This window comes from Anopheles moucheti, chromosome 3 (assembly GCF_943734755.1).
Source record: "Anopheles moucheti chromosome 3, idAnoMoucSN_F20_07, whole genome shotgun sequence".
NCBI lineage: Eukaryota > Metazoa > Arthropoda > Insecta > Diptera > Culicidae > Anopheles > Anopheles moucheti.
In genome coordinates this window covers 91,583,954-91,599,804 of record NC_069141.1, presented here as the reverse complement: position 1 = coordinate 91,599,804, position 15,851 = coordinate 91,583,954, and the positions used below count along the sequence as shown (strand labels likewise).

Here is a 15,851-nt window from a genome sequence, read left to right as displayed (position 1 = left end):
GTTGGGTGACGTACGCATTACGTTTTTATTCACGTGCGAAGTTGTTTACATCGGTTCATTTATTCGGTTCTTTTATTTCCATTTTCAACGTAAGTACAATGTAAAACTATACGAAATGATTACCATATTTTCCATCAATCACTGGCCTGGTACAAAATCGTATCGTAGTCCGTAATCGGCCAAATTTAAACAATTCCAGCTCCCTAGGTATCCTTAGCTAATCTTAGCTATCCTTAGCTTATGCTAATGTATCGTCCGGGGTTCGACCCGCTACATGTTAAAGGACTTCAAACTTATGGCCCTGGATTATTGGCCTAGTTAGCCTAGGTTTGTGGAGAATATATCTCATTGTACAGCATAAGGTCGCACTTTGTTACGTGCGTTGCCTTGGTAGATGGTTTCATCGTCGTGTTCAGTAAACCGGGCCACCTGGGTCTTGTTCACTTTTCTGGCAATTTGATAACGGGTTTGTGTGGTTCATCCCAGTAAAGCTCGCAGTGCTCGATCAGGATGCTCTCCGAACGACGAAAGGCGCTACTCATTCGCCGAACCATTTTCGCTGGTAGCTTGCGTACCAATGCGCAAGATGCAATGACCGGTGATTGTACCAAGCGACTGAGTTTGTCCGCACTATCGACCTGTGGGATGAAGAAATAATCAGTGCAAGGAAACTTAGGGAAAAGGATCTCACTAGCAGCAACTTACCCTAATGATATATATGTCGTGTTCCAAACAAAACGCTTCCATCAGCACCTCCTGCATGTGACTACCACTCTCACCGTGGTCTTCGGTCGGTGCCAAAAAGCAGAAATTGTACTGATCCGGATTAGCGGCCAAGCTGCGAATTGCACTAGCCAATCCAACAACGAGTCGTTTGTCCTCCAGCGCACTCAGTAGCGCCTTCCGTGCACTCGAACCAATCCCAACCGTGTGGAATCCGTTCGTCTCCACCATCTTTCCTTCGTCCTTTGCCTTCAGAACCATGTTGTGCTTAGATCGATGATTAAACGAGGATGCCAGTTCGCACTCACACGTGCTGCCTTTCCACGAAACGCTGTCTGCTTTCACCTTCGGGAGGAAAAGTTGATTGAAGTTGCAAACTGCAACAATACACACAGAAGCGTCGTTGGGTAAAGTTGTGAAATGATGATGGCCCACTTAGTGCCAATTGGCAACTCTTTCTCTTGTACACACGAACGAAGATAAGAAATGTTTAGCAGACACACTGCACAAAACACAGTTCTTCACTTTCAATGTCTCTTCGTGAGGTTTCTTCTAAAGTGGAAACACTTGCCAAACGGCTGGTACACACTGAAACAGATTACTCTCTCAGGGTGGGTTGTTCGATACGCAATGAATCAGCATTTGCTGTGGCAAGGTAGTTTTATGCTTGTAATACTAGGTCGCGATCGGCTCACGAACACAAACACTCGGCGTGCGCGTTCGGAATTCGCAATGTGTGTGATGTTACAACGAACAACCCTTCGCTTCCATGAATGAAATCTAGGGGGTGTATTACTTGAGCGATGGCCGCACTTGCGCAATGGGCAAGCATTTTTATCAGCCGGTTTCCGATGTCGAATGGGAATGAACCTGTACGGACGTGAATCAGTTTCGGACGCGAAACATCCACCCCCTTTTGGCCCACTCGATGGGGGCACGCCTGTTGAGAAGGGGCCCGTGTATGAGACGAAATGATGCAACACGTTTATGTTTTTGCGGATGTGTTAGCACTGCAGTAATAGAAGATCCGTAAAGAAGGATCACATGATCAAGAAAGGAGGGCGAAAAGAAATCATCCCCTCAGAAGCGCGTGAGATGAATGATTCACAATCGTTATTGTGAAGATGTGCTTCATGCGAATTCAGTGAAAATTTCAAATACAAAGAAGACATTTGTATTGCCAACGATACGTGTTGAACATGTGAAATGTATGGGAGTCCCGAAGAGGACTTCCCCGTAAAAGTTCGGAACTGGAATGTACTGGATTCAGATAAAAGCCATACAAAAGAATGTCGATTCAGTCCCCCAACTGGTGATAATGAACGCGTTGGCTGTAGTTGTTATCAGGAATGTCTTGACGGCTATCAAAATCAATCTGTGTATACAGTGTTGTAATCTCTTCCCTTTTCGTTAACCTTAAAAGGGTTTGTCCGCTTTGGCTTTGGTGGAATCCTCAAAAAAGGTGATGAATGAATATACTATCCGATAAAACAGCTAATTTCGGCGGGGCACGTCCAGCAGATAAGAACACTAAGCATAAGTTATCCAATGTAGTAAGTTTATTGTACTTCATTTGTTACATTTGTTATTTAGATTTTGCTATGCTAAACTAAATCGCTAGCACTATTTTACACGTGTTGTTGCATGCTATACACAGAAACACACGCACTGTGGTCTGGCACTTTTCCTTATCAATGTCTATAACGACACCCTTCGGAATATGCGGCTTTGGAACACGGCTTTTGCACGATAGTTCTTATGATTGTCTCTGGTTGATCACTGAGTGTAACGATTTATCCATGCAGAAGCTTTTGGTTTGGGCTCACTTTTGCACCGCACTGGTACAGTTCAGCGAAATCAAACGTTTGTTATCACTGGTATGATCACACTTGCTCGATCTCGGTATGCTTCGATTCTTGATATCCATCCGTCCGATGGCAATGAATCAAAGTACTGGAGCAACCGGTAAATCTTCTCCTAGCAGCAGGAACACTCTGCACCATCAGCAAAGATTTTTTTGTAGGTATTTCCACATTATCACTTGGATACTGAGCATGTGGCGGGGTTACTTTTCCGGTAGCTTAATAATGGGCTTAATGGGCGATTCCCAGTGTTCCTCGCAGTAGTCAACGAGCTGGTCCTCCACATCGGTGATGGTTTCGTTACATTCCTCGGACCAGCTCTTCTGCAGCAAGGCACACGATTCAATGCGCTGCGTACCGAGCATTCGACTTAACTTTTCTGCGCTATCAACCTGTAAAGAAAAGATGGATAACAATTGTTAGTATTGCACGGCAAAGTTGATGGTAAATCCTCCCGTTTTGTGCTCCAGCTAAAACATTGTTTTTATTGCATCATTTTAGTATTGCAACCCAAGCGAAACGAAAATAGAATCCATCGGAGCGTATTTCATTCGATGTGACGGTTACGGTTCTGTCAACCGTGAAGGGAGTTTCAACTGAACCTACCTTAATTATGTAAATGTCATGCTCGAAACAGAACGCCTCCAGCAACACCTGATGCATGTGGTTGGCCGGATTTCCTGAAGCAGCCAGAAAGCAGAAGAGAAAATCTTCCGGCGTCTTTGAAAGGGCGTTTATCGATTCAGACAATCCGACGATGGCACGGTCCTCACGGTTTGCGGTAACGAGCGCACGGCGAACGGTTGCACCGATCGGTTCCTGCACCATCCCACCGGTGGTGTCCTTGTCGCTCGAGTCGATGAACATATTCGTCAACTTTGCGTCAATGCTATCCTGAATGTTGCTGCTAATGCTGCTGGTACGAATCTTCGTCGCTATCACCATCTTGTTGGATTGATTTGTTATCACCGTCGCTTCTCCGGTTGTTGCCGTTATTGCGTAATTCAAAACGCTTGCTTGTGGTAGTTTATCGTGGACACGATGGGGATTTTGCACGCGGCGTACGGAAACGTCACAGTAAACTGGCGCAAAATTGATACGGTCCGAAGCGCGAAACACACGTTCCTGGGCTAATGGTTTGATGCGTATGGCTGATTGTAAAATACACGAAGTAAAGTCGGTTACGCATGCTTTTATAGACGCTATCCCCACTCGCGGTGGGACGGTACTAGGCCCGAACGCGAAACACGACATATTCGCGCACAACACCCGATCGCCAAACCGCCCGAACGATTTAATGCTGTTACGCGTGCGGTGCAGCTGTGTGAGTTCGCGTTTGAGGCCGTCTGGGAGTAACCGGTTTCGCAGTTCGGTTGGGCCGGATAGATTTGAACTGGGAAAATCCAGAAGACCTCCGTAGTGAGAAACGCATTCAACTTGTTGGGGAGTTTTGGTGCAATTGTTCCCTCCGCCCGGAACGAGACATTCGTAGAAACGAACTGGTAGAAAATCCATCTTCTACGGAAAAGTTTGTGTACCGGTCGTTGGAAACTTTACTGAATAACATGTTCCATTTTTGTTTCACCTTCATCAGACCTGTAGTCCTTGGGCCAAAAGAATGCAATGGGTCCGGTATGTCAGGTCCCGGAACTTGTGCTATATTTGCCACTCGCATTCTATCGGCAACTGGCCACAATTTGGACTCTATTGGGAGGACACGTCATTTGACGTCAATGTACGCTCTCCACAGCGACCTTTGCACATATGTTGACGGTAGACACACTACTCTCTTTAGGTGAAACATACCGAAGATGCTTGATCAAAGTCCAACCCGAAACGTGAAGCGATCGTGTACGGATCTTTCGGAACACCCCAATATTTGACTGCAGGCACCAAGTTTCTCCATACGTTTGCAAGTCATCGTTCTCTGGGCAATGGGTCGTGAAGTTTCACGTTTCACAAATCCGGTTACCGCATAGTTCGTTTGGCATGAATGAACTCCATGCAAATGAGTCGATCATGGAGCATGCCATTTTTTCGATGTTTAAATGCATTTGATTCTGGTAAGGAGGATCTTTAGACATTTGCTAGCAACCAAGAAAGTAAAAATACGCAATTTTATTCGGCGAAACGGGTGTGTGTAATGGGAATAACCCGCGCAGCAAGAATCGGAAAGTCTTTAGATAATACATGCGAGTTGTTTCTATTTTTGTCAACAACTGATTCGTGATGCTGATTTTTGTTAAACTGAGTAGAAGAAGAAGCTGAACACTAAGATTAAACTCACTTGCAAGCAAAGTTATACTTGTTTGTGTCTGTAGGAACTGTTCCGGTGAACCAGAGCGCAAAACTGGTTATTGTGATGATGGTTGATAAAGGTACGCTTCACAACAAAACGGGGTGGCGCAGCAGACATTAGAGAATTATTGTGTTTTTAAGACGTTGCTGTCGGCGCTACAAAACACATCATCACACGCAAGCAATTAATCTCGTTCTTTTCTTTCGCGCTATCTTCGCTCTGTGTCCCTGTGTGTTTGTAGCCCTGCGTCTTTTCATCCATCCATAGCAGCCGAGGCAAAAACATGTCGCAGATTGCACGTCACGCGATCAGAAATCAGATGAATGGGGCTGGCCTCGTCCACGTCTGTCGGAGGTTGCGGATGGAGCGTATTTTCCACACCACGACATGTAAGACCTCCGTCAAATTTCGCACCTTCGATACTACTACAACCGGTACTACAAATGCTAGCGAGCGTGAAAAGCTGTCGATGGACCGATGTCGTCGCTATAGTAGTACGACGAACCGAACCGATGGATTGGAGCCTTTGCAATCCACCCCTTCACCAGCAACTCAAGCAGCTCAGTAAGTACACCACCAACTCCAGATGGGAAATTAAAACTACTAATTAAACGCTAACAACAATGACTATGCAACAGCGTGTTTGGAAGGGGACTTATGGAAAGTTAGTGATAACAATGGAATAAGTTAGATCAATTAACAAGTTCTAAAGTTTCCTAGCGATATGTGGCGAATGTGTCATTAGTAAGGAGAAAAAACATCGTTGTACTCATATTTGTTTTTGCTATATTACGAAGCAACTTTGCACATTGATTTTCTTGCAACGAAATTGAACCGTTTTACTTACGCAAAGCAGGTCACCGTCACGTAAAACGTAGCAGAGAGGGCTCGTCTTTCACTTATCAACTAGTAGGAAGTCATCATACCCTTGCCGGGCTGTGTACGCGCAGTTATTGTTTATTCGTTGTGCGCCGATTAAACTGACCAGCCTAAGAATCGAAACCAATTGGGCGCGTAAATTGGTTCGCGTATACGTCAACTGCACCGTTTCATGTTTCACGCCCAACAGTCCCAAAACGGTTGTTTGTCAAATCATTCGGTCGAATCAAAAAGAGCCAAGTCGGCAGGTGCTATTTTTAGCATATAGAAATGTTTTGCTACATTGTCTGTTGACCAATCCCAACGATCCGGTTGCTACGTGGCTTGATGTTTTGAACGATTGAAACCGCCGCAACGAACGCTCCCAAATGTCTACGGCTTACTGTCGGAGTTCTGACGACCGGTTCAAGGTCCGTACAACTGGTCCAAACCAATTTCGCGGGAAAGAAGAAACATGCAAACATAAGGTGTGATGAAAAAATCCTATTGCAGGAATGCACCGTTATTGTAACGATCGTCCCGATTTCACTTTCGTCGTACTTGTCGCTTTGGGAACCCATTGTACGTCCACACTGTGCCCTCAATTTCATGGGACACGTGAGTGATTGCGTATCATTAGGACATGTGACCACAGTTGGCAAACGTAACTTATTGTATGTTTGCCATAAAATGGGTTTTCTGTTTATTTTTGCCATTCTTCTTAGAAACAAATTTTCCTAGATTTAACATCAAGGATTTAAGAGGCTTTACTAAATAATCGACAACATATCTACTGGAGCACTAGCAAGTAAAAATATTTGAGGTCAGTGTACAGATCGCATCGAATTCTTTTCAGCATATAATTCACGTAATGATCGGCGATCACCTTTCCCGCTCTGTACGGACCCTTCACAGTGGGAATCGGCGGGAAACATTCATGATGGTACATGACACCATGCAACTTTTTTTACCGTTGAAGCTATTGCTGGAGTGATCAACGCATCGATAGCAAGGTTTACCGACCCATCGTTATGCTACGCAACGGTTTAATTTGAAGAAAAAGGTGACCGAATTGCACAGTTCATATCATCTTGCCAACAAGATCAACTACCTTTGCACAGACTTTGGCTGTGGTAGGCTACGTGACATCGCTACCGTAATTGAGTACAGCAGGATAAGGTGATTTTGTGGGAATCTTGCTGACCGTAGCTACTTCTAGGTGGTCCAATGTAGCGCGCGTACGCATAGCATAAATTGCTATCAATGCCTTGCTTCATACGGCCAGGCTTTTCGGTTCGACGTGATCGTTGAAACGTGCGCAAGAGGAGATGACCTAAACGAAGGACATTCCACTAGCTCATGGGGACTTTTGATCACACTTTGGGGTTCGCCGCAAATCCATTCCTGTAATAACGGCCAAGGGAAGTAAATTCGTTCGTGGGTTTACCCGAGAAATTTTAGTTGTTTAACCTTCAAGTAGGCCACCGGATACCCGTGTATTTGTTTCAACTTTGAACTGCAATTACTTTTGATTCATTGCTTGTATTGAACTGTAATTTTCAGTAGCCTCCCTCCGGGTTTGATAGTATGCAATGCAATAGTGATGGCCAAATTTATTCCACGCTGCAGGTGAAGCAACAAAAAGTCTAGAAAATTAAATAAATTATAAATAAATACATTACATAAAATTAAAAATATAATTGTACAGGAAAGTAATTTCACGTTGCAATTGTTTTTCTGAATTTTTCCATCTACGAGCAACATGCAGCTGTGAAGAGTACATTAAATTCCATTTTCACTCTTCTAACTCAGAGGCAAACCATACGTGCATAATGGTTATTTCTCCAAGCAATATGTGATTGCGAGTAAATTTGAATACAAATTTTATATTTACATTTTATTTTTTCATTAATTACCAATGATCCCCGAATGATTCATTACGAATATACGAATGATTACTTGTTTCTTTTTTCTATTATAATATGTGTGATATAAAAAATGTATATAATTTTGCATTATAGTTCTATATTCATTTAACATTCCTATTTACAAAGATTTGCAAGAATATGAATAGATAAAAAGCATTGTTTAGCTGCGAAAACCGTTAATTATATACGTCAAAACGTATGGAATACCTGGGTATGCCGGTTGCCAACTTACGTGTGTAAATTTGGTTGACAACTCTACGGTTAAAAGTGTTGAAAATTGTTGCAATTTTTAGGTTTTCGCTAAGATGTTGTATTTACTTTTGTGTTTTATCATCCATAAAGGATCACGCCTTCATCGACCCGTCAAGAAAGCGTACGGGCGGATTTGGACGTGATAAGCGTGCAGCAAAAGATCTTATCGAACACGGTGCTATCGCGAGAGCACATGACACCGGAAATCACACTGCACCTTATAACTCCCGATTGTGCCATCTACCATCAGCCTGTTGGCGCCGACAGCAATGGCGCCGATACTGGTTTCTCCGCGGATCCGTTTTGGGGATTTTTCTGGCCCGGAGGTCAAGCACTAACGAGGTGAGTAAAAGTACAAGAGTCGTGAGGCAGCATGGCATGTGTGAAATTTTGTTTGATCGTATCTCTGATCCACTGTGACGCCGCACGCTATCTCGTACAGGTTCATTCTTGACACGGCCCACGTTTTCCGCGGGAAGTCTGTGCTGGATGTGGGTTGTGGCTGTGGAGCTTCCGCGATTGCTGCACTGATGGTCGGGGCGAATCGTGTTACAGCAAACGACATCGACCCAGGTACGATAATTTACTTTGCATACTCTACAATTGCGCGAGTTTGTTTATTTTCCCGAACTTTTTCTCTCTAATCCGCCACTGGGGGCGGTTTGGCTTACTTATTATCAGTCGCTTTGCAGGCCACATTACTGAACGCTGAGCTAAATGGGATCACGGGTAATCGGTTGGTGGTAAGCTGCGATAACTTTATCAGCAATGGCGCCGACACCCAAACCACCAACCAGTATGAAGTGGTGTTATTAGGCGACCTGTTTTACGATACCGAGATAGCAGCTGATCTGCACCCATGGATACAGCAACTGGCACGTGCTGGAACGGAGGTAAGACAGATGTCGGATGTTTGGCAAGCATTCAACACTACCGATTAGCACTAGATTCCTGTCTTGCGCGATACATTCTACAAATCCGAGTTGAGGTATACGTAGTATTTCGTCATATTTTACTATGGATGATCATTGCAGATTTTCATCGGTGATCCCGGGCGGCACGGAATTACGGAAACGGGTGTACTGAGCGATATGGAACTGTTAACCCGCTACAAATTACCTGACAATATTTGCCTGGAAAATAGTGGATTTTCCTATGCCAATGTTTGGCAGTTTCGTATACCCAAAGATGGCAGATGATGGACAAAACGTGATCGGTTATTCCCGCAGGTAATTTTTAACTGTATTGATTATTTACTTTACGTAATTTAACTGATTAATGCACTATGTAAATCGCCTTGAATGATTTTAACACGGCGTTCAAAGGGTGAATGTACTGGATGGGCGGCCCATCTTTTTAAACCGTTCAAGCTATGACGGGCATCATTGGTTCCTATCGGTAATTAATCGGGTTGTGTTTAGTGATAATAGTGATATGATACGTGCATTTATCTGTGGGTTACAATAATGCTATCTACGAGCATACCTTATCGAAGGAGACGAATTGAATGTTACAGATTTACCATATAAGTCAATGTCGTGATGGTAACAATAATGAATTGTACTTTTCTTGTTATCAATATTTTTGTCAATTCATAGTCGCAAGTCACCCTGTCTTTTTTAAAATTGCGCTTTATCGAGTATAGGGATTTCTCGAAGATTTAGCCTAGTTTGAAAGTTTGAACGATCTACCTGTTGTAAAACAGTGGTAGAAATTCAAGAACACCTCTCGTCTTAACAAATTTTTGATAGTGGTGTAATTCTTATATGAGGATTTTTATAGTTGTTTTATGATAACAATAGAAATTAATAATAGCAATCTTCGAAACCCAATTGAATTTTTCAAGAAATTAAAATGGATAATCAGTTGAGGAGTAGTTTTTTCAAATTTAGCAAAAGACACTCTCGCGTGATTTCAAAGTTAGAACCAAACTATTGAAGGTTTTGTATATTTTGAAAGTCGACCAGATGTAGAGAAAGAACGACTTACATTAAAATTGGTAGATTTTGTGAACCCTTTTAAATTTTTCGATATTTCGCTAAAAATGTCTAATTAAAATCATAAAATTTTTCCAAAAACAATGAACCACCTTGTGCAGAAGCCTTTCGAGGCAATGTGGTTTGACAGTTGTACCTCAGTTGTCAAACGGTGGTGCACCAACTGACACGAGACATAAGGAGCGTTTCATCATCTTTTTCACCTAGCGACTGCGTTTCTGTGTTTTTTCGTGCCTTTCTGTTCGGTGGTGTTGAAACATCTCGGATAATCAAGAACCATCGACAAAAATCCGGGTGTTGCGAAGTGGAAATGCGTTCAACTCCCGAAAGAAGGGCCGAAATTACTACTACACAATGGTGGTAAAGTTGTGCTGAACGCGCGGAAGAAACATCCAACAATCGATACCTTCTGTCTCTTCGTCGACCTTGAAAAAACGTGTGTTCGGGGAAGCAACTGTGAGTCTGTTCTGTGTAGCACATAAAGACCACCGCTTGTCGGGGAAAAGTGTACTGACCAGTGGTTGTGTGAAGCGGAAAACACCTTCAAAACATCAACGGAAATTGCAATACACAGCAAAATGTGCAATATGTTAACTTTTCTGAAGCAAAGTGAGCAAGTGGCAACTACTACTACTTACGAAATCCGCACCTCGCACGGGTTTACGTCATATCTGACCGCCCTTATCAGTCGCTAGATGGGACGGTGGAGTGTTGTGGCAGCAGTGGTAGCCGTTTTTTTGTAGCAGTCCGGATCGTCGCAGCCACGCAGCAACGAAACAAGGCGAGCAAATTAACGCGCACTTACTTCCCTGCCAACGACAAACCAGCAGCTGGAGGTGGTCAGGAGAAACAGCAGGGTACACGAAACAACAGACGGTCAGTGGGTTAGCAACAGCATCACGAAAGCCAATAGCCGTCGCAGTGTCTTACGGTGAACCGGATGTATGGCACAACGGCGAATCTGTAGTTGCACGGACCAGACCTGGAAGTAAATCGTGACTCGGTTGATATCCACGTTGTATATAATGTATATACCTGTCATCTTTCTACGATCCTTTTTCTGCCTTATTTCTGATTCTGTGCTGTACGCCGACGTCTAGTCGCGATAGCAGCAGCAACACCTATTCCTCCTCGTAACAATCTGTCAAACCGCCTGTTTCTGGATCCGAGATCCGGTGCAAACACAACTCACATCGACGAGGAAGATTCACGAATTCGAACTGCTGAATTGGTGACTCTATGCTATAAGTATAGTAATAGTAATTGCTGATCGCGAAGAGACCCACCTTTTCTGGACACATAATTTCTCCAAAAAAGTGCTACATTGTGCACGATAAAAAAGGTGCAGCAAAACGTTTAGTGCGATAACTAATCCAGCAGTATGGCATCGACCTTGAAGAATCATAAAACAGCAGCGGCCGCGGCAGTAGCCACTGCCGGTGCCGCCGGCGCAGGAAAGGGAAACTTCGGTTGGCTGGCCCACGTGAAATACGAACACCTGATGGCAGGTATTTCCGGTGGTGTCACGTCGACACTTCTTCTACATCCTCTGGATCTGATCAAGATCCGGTTCGCCGTGAATGATGGACGAACGGCATCAGTGCCACAGTATCGTGGATTGACCAGCGCATTCCTGACGATATTCCGCCAGGAAGGCTTCCGCGGGCTATACAAAGGAGTTACCCCGAACATGTGGGGTTCCGGCAGTGCGTGGGGATTCTATTTTATGTTGTAAGTATTGCTCAAAAATCCGAGGTACCTTGCGAACAAATTGCCTGACTAATTGATTCCTTTTAGCTACAATACGATAAAGACATGGATACAGGATGGAAATACGGCCCAACCCTTAGGACCTACGCTCCACATGTTGGCTGCAGCCGAAGCAGGCGTTCTAACGCTTGCCATGACCAACCCGATATGGGTGGTGAAGACGAGGCTATGTCTGCAGTGTAATGAGCGCGTTACGGCCGGTTCTGGTACCGGTTATGCCGGTATGGTTGATGGTCTTACCAAAATCTACCGCACGGAGGGCATTCGAGGGCTTTACAGGGTATGTGGAGGCTAATACTGTTCTATTGTCCTGTTTTATGAAGATTGTGATTATTGTGTATTAATTTCACAGGGATTCGTACCGGGAATGTTTGGTGTATCGCACGGAGCACTCCAGTTCATGACATACGAGGAAATGAAGAACAAATACAACCAGCATCGCAAACGACCTATCGACGCCAAACTGGTAACAATTCTCCCTGCCGCGCCTAAAGCGCCGCGGGAGTTGAATGTGCCTGTCCCAATAACTAATGCTTTATATTATGTTTCTTTTCATGTTGCGCCGATTCACCGGTTAATCAATGTAGACGACATCCGAGTACTTGACATTTGCCGCCGTTTCGAAATTAATTGCAGCCGCCGGTACCTACCCATACCAAGTAATACGGGCGCGCCTGCAGGATCAAAACCATAGCTATAAGGGCACCTGGGATTGCGTGAAGCTGACATGGAGGTACGAACGGGTGTCAGGGTTCTATAAAGGTCTCTGGCCGTACTTAGTGCACGTAACGCCCAACATTTGCCTAGTGATGTTGATCTATGAGAAGTTTACCAACCACTAAGAATAGAGCGTAAGGGCAGAATGACTCCACTGTCTACTTTACGGGTGATACGATCAATCGTTCGGTGCGGTTCAATGTTCTCACCTCAATTCCCCTCGTCTATCCCCGTCCACCGCGGTCGAAGCGATCGATTTGCTCCATTCCTGCTCTCGAGAGCGTCCGCCTCTCGGAATATCCTCTTAAACCACCTGCACGTAAGCCCTGGTCTCAGGGCTCGGGAACGATGCTCGTTTAGCGTGTAAGTCGTTTCAATTCCATCGCCACTAATGTGTTGTGTGTGTCGAGTGTGTTTGTGCAATTGGCACAAACAGCACCTGCATGTCTATTTATTTGTATCTCTCGTTGACTTCTCACATTGGGCGTATACAAGCTCTAGTGATTAGGTCGTGGAAGTGGCAACTCTTTGCATCAGTAATTATTATTACTATTACGATTGTTGTTATAGTTAACGTTAGTTTTACTTCTATCATCAGTGCAAAGTTTGATACAGCACCACCTAAATACACATATAATTAAACCATAATTATTTCTGGAAAACGAATGTAAAGTTTAACACCGGTTCTATCGTAATTCTGGCTCAAATAGCTCAAAACAAATTATGTATTTTTGTTCAAATTATTTTAGATTGCAACTCAACTTTTCATAGCTCTAGGCTCAGATTGTGTAATACTGCAAACCATAGTGTGTTTTTCTTTGTCATTAACGTTGTTATCTTGTGGTATGATAAATTGATTAGCACAGTTTATCAAGTGATGTGAGACTATTATTTCGGTTGTCGTCTTATCTTGTCACAATGTGTAAGGAAGTATATGGTATTGGTAATGGCATAATGTCGACATAGCCTGCGTGCACTCGACACCGAATGTGGCAAGTAGAAAACACACGGAAACGAACGGAATAGTGTTTGAATTTCGGTCAATTTCTATTACCAAGCAATACAACAATAGGATGCAGCATCAGATTGCGAACTGGAACAGAAACCTTCCTTGAACCGGCAGAGAAATATCAAACTGAACAACTTTTAAGAATTAGATAGTAATCACATCCTCAAGAAGAGTAGTTACTACTTAAGTGTATTTCAACTGGTTAAAAGGTGGCAAATGATCATAATACATTAAATAATCAAAACCAATCAACAATAATGGAAATATTCATAAAACAATTGGATTATGTAAGACACAGAACCTTAAAATATGGATATGAACAGGGAAAGGATTTCTACGTAACAGATTAGAAATACAAAGAACTTGAATTAATTTGAAACCACTATAAATTCCACACGGTTCTCATTGGTTATCAGCCATATGGCGCGTCTCTGCTGGTCGTTACCGATAATGAGTACGTTGTGTTGGTTGGCGTCTCTCGGAACACGGAGCAAACGCAAAAAGATGAACAAAACTTTATTGGATTGTTATGAATTTAAATTGCGACGCAGGCCACATGATTGTTGAAACGAGAAACACTGAACTTTCGAAAGCGATAAGAAAACTCCGAATCTTGGTGGTATGATGATGAAATGCTACAAAATATGGCGTATGCGATGAAAAACCTAGGTCAATATGAATTGAATATCAAACGACCAGCTACAGCCCGCAAAAGCGAAATTTTGCACCCAAATTTAAGCAATTGAGATACGAAAAGACGTTACCGCTGTAAGGGAAAATTCGTAAATGTTTGTCACGTGAAAAGCAATTGAAACAATGGCGGTGTAAGTTGATACCCGGGAAGGTGTCGGGTATTTTGTTTGCTCTTAAAGCTTACTTTACTTCCTGCGTTTAACTTAACGAACGAAGTATGTCCTTCTCTTCCTTATTTCTCCACTTGTTTGTAAATTCTTATTTTCCCGATGTACTGTTTTTGTTTTAGAGTTCGAACTGTAAGGATATAGTAGAAAGTAACTGAACAGATCGATGAAACAATCTATTTAATAAATAAATGCAATTAAAAGATGCCACAGTGCAAAAGAAAGACTCGTCCGCAACAAAAAAACACATAGAAAATGGATGAAAAAGTAATGTTTTTCTTTTTTTCTGATCTTTTTTTCTCCATCTCAGATATGAATCGTGGCGCGGATTCTATAAAGGTCTCGGTCCGAACCTGACCCGGGTCATCCCGGCGACGATGGTTACGTTTGTAACGTACGAACATGTATCACACTATCTATTGGATAAAAGCAAAGCCAGGAGCAATACGCACTAAAGCATGGGAAGTGGTTCCCTTGTTTGCTCCTTCGTTCGGTATAAGTGTTGATGCCAGTTATTATTCAGCTTCGTTGGCGGTTAAGAATATGTTTACTGCACAAAGTGGGAAGGCGAAACAATATGCCATTAATCCTTTACACGTCTAGAAACTACCAAAAATTAGGTGTTGATTATCTATAAACATGTAAGCGCATATCGTGCTCCTAGTTCCTTCCTGTGAGAGTTCGTTACCAATTGTGCACGAAAAATGCGGCTTATAGTAACAACACCTTTCCAGTGTTTAACTAACTTACTACTAGCAGGATATCCTTTCAAATGCGTTACCGCTCAAGAAGGAGAATTTCCCTACGTAGTACCCGTTTTGGCGAAGATGGTGAAACGGTGGTTTCTTCTGGGTTGGATCAATTCTACGGTATAGTATATCAGTACTAAGGTGTGGAAGCGCACATCCAATTGTGCATCTGCAGAAGTAAACTACAGTCATACACATTTAGGTTAGCAAATATATTTCCTACAAAAAGACTGTTGGATTATAAATGAACTACAGTGTCGCTGTATGTCAGGAGCATGCGAAAATGTCCGGAGTGATATCACATTCAATATTCAATATCTGATGTCTTGATGTCAGATACTACCAATCAAGTGCCAATCTCCACATGTTCAGTGAAATTTGTCTACCACTTTCGCTGGACACTTTGAGCACAGTATCCCATATTGCACTGTCTATCGACGGGTATCCTACAAAGGTATCCTTCACAGCAAAAAACCGAACAAAAAGGTTATTTGTCGGCAAAAGCATTGTGGGACGCGGATGCGCTCCAGGCGCATGTGTCGGAAATCTGCAATCTATAATTGTCAATGCTCCGGACGTGAGAAGATACAGTGATTTTTGTAAATCTTTTACCTTACTATATTGATTCGTAATCAGGGTTTGGGTTATTTCCTAAATGCTCCAAGTTAAATAATAATATTTTAACAGTACGCTTTAAAGACCTAATTCGATATTTTTTAATTTTCGTTTTAAGCATCCATAAATTGACTCGGTATCAGCTGATTATTTTGTACGGCACTGTAACCATCAGAGCCACCGGTGTTCGAGGTGAAGTCAAAACAACACAC

General features: G+C 43.0%; 3 protein-coding genes across 5 annotated transcripts; 1 reads left to right on the top strand and 2 right to left on the bottom strand.

Moving 5' to 3' along the window:
• Positions 1–45: 45 nt before the first annotated feature.
• Positions 46–15,823, top strand: LOC128305594 (mitochondrial folate transporter/carrier). Of its 3 annotated transcripts, none has more exons than XM_053043119.1 (7): positions 46–89; positions 5,126–5,448; positions 8,013–8,264; positions 8,365–8,495; positions 8,604–8,815; positions 8,957–9,151; positions 15,758–15,823. In XM_053043119.1, the coding sequence occupies exons 2-6, from the start codon at positions 5,168–5,170 to the stop codon at positions 9,119–9,121; spliced, it is 1,041 nt and encodes a 346-aa protein (XP_052899079.1). In that variant the 5' UTR covers positions 46–89; positions 5,126–5,167; the 3' UTR covers positions 9,122–9,151; positions 15,758–15,823. The 3 variants fall into 3 exon arrangements, with proteins under 3 accessions (XP_052899079.1, XP_052899078.1, XP_052899080.1); XM_053043118.1 differs by lacking the exon at positions 15,758–15,823 and adding an exon at positions 14,586–14,715; XM_053043120.1 differs by lacking the exons at positions 46–89; positions 5,126–5,448; positions 8,013–8,264; ... (2 more) ...; positions 8,957–9,151; positions 15,758–15,823 and adding exons at positions 9,989–11,650; positions 11,717–11,969; positions 12,042–12,155; positions 12,277–12,422; positions 14,586–15,259.
• On the bottom strand, positions 60–1,316 carry LOC128305596 (uncharacterized). The gene is made up of 2 exons (XM_053043122.1): positions 706–1,316; positions 60–638 (listed from the first exon to the last, which is right to left on the bottom strand). Exons 1-2 carry the CDS (start codon positions 982–984, stop codon positions 441–443), a joined length of 477 nt encoding a protein of 158 aa, XP_052899082.1. The 5' UTR covers positions 985–1,316; the 3' UTR covers positions 60–440.
• Positions 2,273–3,735, bottom strand: LOC128305595 (uncharacterized). The gene is made up of 2 exons (XM_053043121.1): positions 3,192–3,735; positions 2,273–2,977 (listed from the first exon to the last, which is right to left on the bottom strand). The coding sequence occupies exons 1-2, from the start codon at positions 3,528–3,530 to the stop codon at positions 2,789–2,791; spliced, it is 528 nt and encodes a 175-aa protein (XP_052899081.1). The 5' UTR covers positions 3,531–3,735; the 3' UTR covers positions 2,273–2,788.
• Positions 15,824–15,851: the final 28 nt, after the last annotated feature.

Bases quoted from the DNA above. Each gene is read 5' to 3' on its own strand.
- LOC128305594 (XM_053043119.1), top strand. From the start codon at position 5,168: ATGTCGCAGATTGCACGTCACGCGATCAGAAATCAGATGAATGGGGCT. The intron at 5,449-8,012 runs GTAAGTACACCA...TCATCCATAAAG, and splicing joins CCAGCAACTCAAGCAGCTCA to GATCACGCCTTCATCGACCC. The intron at 8,265-8,364 runs GTGAGTAAAAGT...TATCTCGTACAG, and splicing joins GGAGGTCAAGCACTAACGAG to GTTCATTCTTGACACGGCCC.
- LOC128305596 (XM_053043122.1), bottom strand. From the start codon at position 984: ATGGTTCTGAAGGCAAAGGACGAAGGAAAGATGGTGGAGACGAACGGA. The intron at 639-705 runs GTAAGTTGCTGC...TTCATCCCACAG, and splicing joins ACGACATATATATCATTAGG to GTCGATAGTGCGGACAAACT.
- LOC128305595 (XM_053043121.1), bottom strand. From the start codon at position 3,530: ATGGTGATAGCGACGAAGATTCGTACCAGCAGCATTAGCAGCAACATT. The intron at 2,978-3,191 runs GTAGGTTCAGTT...TTTTCTTTACAG, and splicing joins ATGACATTTACATAATTAAG to GTTGATAGCGCAGAAAAGTT.